This window comes from Montipora capricornis, chromosome 2, assembly GCF_036669925.1.
Source record: "Montipora capricornis isolate CH-2021 chromosome 2, ASM3666992v2, whole genome shotgun sequence".
Taxonomy (NCBI): domain Eukaryota; kingdom Metazoa; phylum Cnidaria; class Anthozoa; order Scleractinia; family Acroporidae; genus Montipora; species Montipora capricornis.
In genome coordinates this window covers 8,009,060-8,016,648 of record NC_090884.1, presented here as the reverse complement: position 1 = coordinate 8,016,648, position 7,589 = coordinate 8,009,060, and the positions used below count along the sequence as shown (strand labels likewise).

The following is a 7,589-nucleotide window of genomic DNA, read 5'->3' as shown; positions in this document are numbered from 1 at the left end:
TTTTTAACAAGCATGACCGTAACAGAATTCACATATTTTCTTCGTCCAACGGCAATCTTTTTCCCCAACCTGGTCATCTTTCCATGTTGTTTTGAGAAATTTGAGCAACAATTTTTTCAAATCTTTAAAAAATTTCAATCAAGAGATTTGGTGGTTTGTTTGTCGTCCTGGCCATGCCTAACAAAATAACAACAGAATGCGTGCCGGCTTGAATTCCGTGAAACACTGGAAAGGGCGACAGCGGAGAGAATACTGATCACACTCGAATAACCAATCAAATTCCCACACCGGAATTATCAGAATTTAAACAAAAACACCCCCTTAGGGAACCGAAAAAGTAAAGTGTTTTAAAAAAAAAAAAAAACGTGTCCCCCCCGTTCACTTTCATGGTCCCAACGCTGAGGACTTGGAATGGTGCTGTATATCAGAGACTCAGGCAGGCAGAGCTGAAATTAACCCAAAACATTGAATAATATAATAAGGATAATAATAATAACAATAATAATAATAATAAAATAATAACTAATAATAAGATAAGGAATTAACGTGATAATAAAACAGATGCCCTAAAAAATCAAGAGATTGAACAAACGAACTTACCTTGGCCAACTAAACGCGTCCTTAAAATATCAGAGTTTCAGTTCTGTGTTTACAACACGCAGGATCAAAGGATGAAGTTTCAGGCCGAAACCTCGAGTTTGTGAATCAGCAAGACGTTGGTGTTTTATATTTACATCAAGTGTTGATCTAAGTGGATGCCGATTATTAAAATTTGCCAGCGTCCCAATTGGTTGCGCCCCCTGCCGTTTTGGGGGGGCCGCGCGCTTCTTTTTGAGTACCTGTCCCGTTGCAACGCCAGCCGGCGACGAGAAGGAAAAGTCCACAGGGGGGGGGGGGGGGGAAGGCCAAATGGGCAAACACCTTCATCAATCCGTTTTGAATTTTTGTTGAAACGATGTTGATCGCCTGGGATGGCAAAAGGTTTTTCAACACAACCATCAACATTTGATTTAAAAAAAAAAAAAAGCTGCATTCTGTGGCGTGGTCCGATATATTTAGCCGGCGATTGTTACTATGGAATACGGACATGTATACGGCCTCGTTTGAGATGATCGATTAATGGCGCACCTGCATACAAACAATTAGGAGCCAAACCGGGCAAGAAGAACACTTCCCGTGCCAGGACAGTGGGTCTCCCAGATTTTTATACTAATCATTTTTTAATGAAGAAAAGATACTTAGCTATGTAAATGTGGTTATGTGAGACAAGTTAAAAGGGAAAACAGCTCACTACCAGTTGCCGTCCCCGTCTCAAAACCTTGCGTGCTTAAAACTCCCAATGTTGAAAGAGCAGGGGCCGCGGAGACGAGGGGCTGGAGAACTAACCCCCCCCCCCCCCCCCATCACTTTTTTCTTACGGTGTTCTTTTCGGATTAATCAAAGACTTAGTAAATTTTACACTACTCGTACATATACCAAGACCTAACCACCCCCCTCCCCCTTCATTCAACATCCATTAAAGATGTTTCAACACTAGGGAGCAAAACGGTTTCGCCATGGCTGTTCAACAAAGGCGAACGGATGTTGAAGCAAATGTTGAAGCTGTTTGTCGGTGCCTAATGGCTATTTTCGGGTGTTATCGCGATTCTAATGGTAAACTTCAAATGGGCAGGGGTTTAAATGGTTGATCTCAATCTCCACTCCGACTAATGACTAAATTTAAATCCATGTTTGCAATAATTTTGTTCGACAATAGCCCTTTTCACGGTTAGTTTTTCTCGTTGGTATTACAATGTAATCTAGCATGTATGTGAGGCAATTTCGGGCCAGTTTTTGTAGTTTTAAACCCGAATGCCTCGCACCCACGTTAGATTACATTGCAATGCAAATGAGCAAAACTAACCGTGTAAGGGCTATTCTTTTCAAAAAAGTGTTTTTTATCGAAAAATTGTATTTAAAAAATCACTTTTTTTTTTTCACTTTCAATGAACAATTGTTTTGGTTTTCAAATTCCTTGGCGCCTCCATCTTCAATAATTGTGACTTGTTTTGGTTCCTTATTGCTTTCGCACAAAAAAGCTTTTGTTTGGAACGATAGGGCCAACCATAACACGTCACAATTATTCAAGATGGCGGCTCCCAAATTGAAATTTCGGATACAAACGCTTTCATTGGAAGAAGTTCGAAGTTGAAAGTTCTTTTCTTTTCCTAGCACAATCAAGTCTACTAGACGCCACAAGCTTACTTATTTCCAACCTCAAACAAATGTTTGAGCTTTTAGTTATTCTTTTTTTCCTAGACCCCGTTACGGAGTTGGAATTTGCTCTCAAACAGTGGTGGGAGATCGTTAAAGGTGCCTAGTCACCCTCCGCAGGCTGTAAACGCTAAGTTCAAGGACGGTGCCTACTAATTCTAATTGTATTTTTGCGCGGTTTACTGAATATGCGGGAAAAGCAGATTTTAAACAAGTGTTATTGAAATCCAAAAAGAAAATTGGGGGAAACCACGCATTTTTCGAAGATAATTAATCCACAAGATATGTAAAAGTTTTAAAAATACAAAGCAAAGTATGGCGTTATTTTCCAAATTGAAGCTCAATTATCTCTGAAAAATGTGTGGTTACCCCCAATTTTCTTTTTGGATACCAAGATCAGTTGCTAAGTTCTGCTCTCTCCGCATAGTTTTGAACCGCGCAAAAATATCCCTGTATTAATAAGCACTTGGCAATAGGAATCCGAGTTTCTCGAGATGCGCAGAAAGTATGCGCAATAACAATAGTAGGCACCTTCCTTAAGTGGAGGTTTTCTTCATATGCGGCACGCATAGACCAATGATGTACTCCATTCAAATCCCCTTTGGGAATAAATTTTTTGTTCCGCGTATCATCGTATCATTCAAAGACCCAGGAAAACGGCTTTGTTGAACATCGATGGTTTGAAACCATTTGAACGCCTTCCCCCCCTCCCCCCCCCCCCCCCCCATATCACTTTTTCAGCCGCCGAAAAACATGTTGAATCGACCGTTTTTCCAACCCCAGAAGTCAAAGTCGTTCTACAAAATCGAACGGAAATGTTGAACAACAATAAAAGCAAGATGACACACGCTAACACCAACGTGGCCCACACATCACGCATGCGCACAACCATTTCACCCAGTCAATTAGCAGCCATGGACAGCTGTTTCAGCCTTTTGGGCCTCATCAGCATGGCGTAGCTAACATACCAAGGCGGGTGTATTTAATACTGAACATTGTTCGATTTCACGTGTCCAGTGTATTTAGCGCTGGGCACTAATCACTGTACAGAAGTCAAATCAACAATAGATTAGTTTTTGAGGGGAGGGGAAAACCAGAGTACCCGGAGAAAACCTCTCGGAGCAGAGGAAAGAACCAACCGACAAACTCAAACAACAGTGGACGCAGAGTCTGCGAATCGAACCCGGGGCACAGTGGTTTGTGGTAAGTGCTCTCATCTCTTAGCCATCCAGACGCATGACGCCAGCAATATCGCGTCATCGCATAAATATAAATTTATGTGTCTGTCCGCTTATTGACAATAAAAATTAGCCAATGAGCGCGGGAGAATTTTTTGCAGTCATTGTAAAATTATATTTTACTCGGAGGGGAGTATTTTTCTGTGTAACCGCATCCCCAAGGGCAACATGAAACCTGAGCTGAACCAAACCAAAGCCATTTATCCTCCGGAAGGCCCCAAACCCAAGGTGTGTGTAACCACAGCCAAAAATAATAATAATAATAATAATAGTAATAAATAATAATATCACTTTATTTGAGTCTCAAGGTTCAATGATTTAGCCGAGCAAGAGTGTTCTATTAATTGGGAGACTACACATCAACTGAAAGCAGAACAAATCAAATCAAATGTTTGTTTTGGAGTTGAGGGGAAAACCGGAGTACCCGAGGAAAAACATCTCGAAGCAAAGTAGAGAACCAACAAACTCAACCCACATGTGGCGTCAAATCCGAGAATCGATCCCGCGCCACATTGGTGGTAGGGCGCCAGTGCTCTCAGCACTGTGCCAACGTTCTTTGCTTTTTCGACACGTTTACTCAGAGCGCGAGCACTCGGCGGTTTCATCATGTGAATGGGCTTTGAAAACGTATACTGTTTACTGCAAATAGGCGGCGTTAACTGCAATTAATCAAAACCCACTCAGACAAGCACATGTAATTTAAGTTTTCGGCTTTATTAAAGATAAAATTCACAAGCGCTTTTAACTATGCCTCAGCTGGCCGGGTTGAAAGGACAAAGATACTTTACCGCGCGTGAAATCTTGTTGAGAAGCTTTTTCCTCTCCACATCACAATTTCTTACCCAATTAACTACGCAAATACAAACTCGAGGATCGAGACAAGTGACCATATTCGAATTCTAAGTATTGGACTGGAATTAGCTTGCAATGGAGGCTAATGCGGGGGGATCTTTTCAAATGCAAATACTTTTTAATATTTTCCCCCGCTTTAGCCTCCATTGCAAGCAAGTTCCAGTCCAATACTGAGAATAACGAACATGGTCTGTTGTTGTGTCCATCCCAAAATCAACTTCGCGTAGCGGTTTGGTCTTGAGCAAGCCACAAAATATTTCTGTCCAATCTATTGAATTTCACCAATAAAATGCCAAGGTCTTCAAATTTGTTCTGAAAAACACCGCGGTTTGTTTTCACTTCAGCAAGGCTTTTTCCTTTGTTGCCCACTGGATAACATAAACGGACAAAATTAATTCCAGCCCAATTAATTATACTATTCCCTTGGAGATTTTGTTTTAAAATGCTAATGGTTGCGCTAAGTATTGAGGAGATAGTATTGTGCATCTGGCACGGGAAGACGAGACGATTGGGCGGAAAGCCGGACTGAAAGGTTGTTCATTTCCACCTGTTTTTAGTTCACGATTCTGGTGGTGAACGGACAGAGTTGTAAGAGTTGAAAAACGTCAACGGCTCCTACGCCAAATATAGAAGGATGAATGGCCTCTCTTCCTATCTAATTTATTAATCCATTTTTGCGAAGTGTTTTCAAACTGTTGATCGTTTCAAATCGCACGGAAAGACTCCAGAAAAGTAGGATTGACGTCCTTGGTTTGTTTGTAATTCCATCTTCCCAATATGTTAGTACTTGGGCTAGAGATCTGTTTTATTAAATACATGGCGTTATTCGTTTTGCGTTCATAGAGGGCGCAATAACGACTTGAAGTAGCGGAGAAGAACGTTTATCAAAACATGGGAGCAAAGCAATGGAGTTTTCTAATGCTCTGGTCGCTTGTACTGGTGTTGGCGGCTGAGGAATTCAAATGTAAGTACTTGAAAAAACGTATGCGCCTGTGGTTGTAAAGTAGCTTCACTGGAAAACTTGATCTATAATTTTCTTTGCATTTTGCTTGGAAGACTTGCGCGCAGCTGTAATTAAGAGTTCACCCTTGCTATTTCAAGTTTTGTCTTTAAATTGACACTTATCCAGAGATTACTCTTGTCGCCGAAATTGTGTATATCTTATAAATGACAGATTATCATACAATTGTAAAATATCTTGAAGGTGTCAAACATACGAACTTTTGTTAGAGGATTCGCAACATCAGTTGCCGGTCCGGCGAAACGTATCAAAAGACAAGAAAATGGGTATTCGGTAAGTAAATTGTATCAAGAGATTGAACGCATTTTTTTTTTTTTTGTAAGGAAACGCTCTCCTTACGTAACAGGTTAGTTTTCTCTGCTTTGCGAAGGACACGCGTATCGTGGAAATGTACTGAAATGTACTAAACTTTTGTCAATTGTTTTACAAGCAACAGGAAGTTTACCTGATCGCCGGAGAAACCTCTCTGACATCATTTTCTACAATCTCTTTACAATGTGGCCAATGATAATCAAACCTACTTGTGTTTTTTAGGCTGCTGCGGTTAGATATTTCATTTTGTTAACTGTTTTTTACAAATCCTTCTCCCTATTAGATTTCTTACTGAATTTCCATATCGCAAAATTTGGCTTCTAACTGCTTATCAAAATGCCGTTTGGTCCGTAAATTTCAAAATTGTAATCATTACCCTGGCGCCGGTGGCTCTTTAATACTCGAAAGAGAGATCAAGCCACTTCTAATGGTGAAAGATGAAAAAATTGATTAAAACGGGGCATAATTGCACTTTCCACAATTCATATCTTAAACAGTGATAAACAAGAGAAAATTGCTATTAGTTTAGTCCACGAATTTTCGAGATATTAGATAAGAAATTGTCTGGATGTATGAGAATCTTGCGATAACTCAAAATCAAATATGCAAAGGGTTGTTAATTCATGCACGAAATAATTTAGCTATCTCTGAGCGCCATTAAACTTCTTTCAGTTTAGTTTCTTTTTCCTTTGAATTTTTCATTTCGCTTAAATGTTGAAAAAGCCCGTTTATTATTCTCGAGTCTACCACTTATGTTTCACTTACTATACTATACAGACTGTAAACATTGTTTTAACGAACGCACGTAGCGGTACAGCTTTAGACACGGAAAGTACCGTAAGCAGTTTGTCTCTTGCACTTGTAATTATTGTTCTCAATAGGGACTAGGAGACCGACGTTTGAAATATTTAATATGTTCACAGGCTGGCTTTTTATACCACTCACTTGTAATGTTACAAAAAGTTCCTGCAATCAGCATCCTTGGACTGGTTTTAGCCTTAAATTCCGAAAATATTATTTTTTGCAATTCAATGATGTAACATAAGGAAATTTTTAAAAACATTTACATGCGTTTTAGAATTCTGAATTATTATAATTAAGCAGTGAAGAATAGCAGCTGGAATCTTGGACCACGTTTGTGCGATAGAACAACTGTGATAAAGGAAAAATGTCGACGGAGAAGATTAGAGAGATCGAGAATCACGTTTTCGGCAAACAGCAAACGGCAGACTAAAAATTGCGTTTTGCTAAAAAATGGAAGAAACCCGTTTCATCTTGCGCGTTAGCAGGGGGTATAGAATAACATAATTTTCATGCTTTTATGACAAGCAGCAGCCTACTGTTTCGCGTTTGCCGAAAAAGAATTTGATATATCATGATTCTCACTCCAAATGAAATGAATTGGAATGTTACAATAATTTGCCTGTGTTCAAACTGAAAATGTCGTGATGTACGTTGCACATAATGATGGGAGGTAGCATTGAAAACGAAGAACTCGAAAACTGAGACCTCGAAAACTGACGCACAATTTAAGTTTAATTGTACATTTGTAGTACAATGGTGAATTTTAATAACAATTTAGCGAGAAAAACTTCCCTCCACTTCTTGTTGTTGTTGTTGGTCAGTAAAAACGAAGTACTGCGGACTGCGGACCGGGTATAAAACGAGGAACAGTGACCTGTTTCTCAAAAGTCCCGAAAGTTTTCGGGCCTATTTCGGGTGCCACAATTCCCTTTATATCTTCGCAACGCCGAGGTTCTAAGTCATCAAACTTCGCAATCCCCTTAGTTTTTCACAGGCATTCTGAAAACATGTTAAAAGGATCAGCTTTTCAAAATAAGCAGATTGCAGTTTGATAACTGGCTTTTCGGGCCCGAAAAGTTCTCGGGAATTTCGAGAAACATGCAGGCCCC

At 39.9% G+C, this 7,589-nt stretch overlaps 1 protein-coding gene across 1 annotated transcript in view; it reads left to right on the top strand.

Moving 5' to 3' along the window:
• The first annotated feature begins 4,834 nt into the window (after positions 1-4,834).
• Positions 4,835-7,589, top strand: part of LOC138038692 (neuronal acetylcholine receptor subunit alpha-7-like) — an 18,078-nt gene continuing 15,323 nt past the window's right edge. The window contains exons 1-2 of the mRNA XM_068884708.1: positions 4,835-5,075; positions 5,187-5,307. Coding sequence (XP_068740809.1) covers positions 5,235-5,307 — 73 coding nt within the window. The 5' untranslated portion in view covers positions 4,835-5,075; positions 5,187-5,234. The remainder of the gene's footprint in view (positions 5,076-5,186; positions 5,308-7,589) is intronic.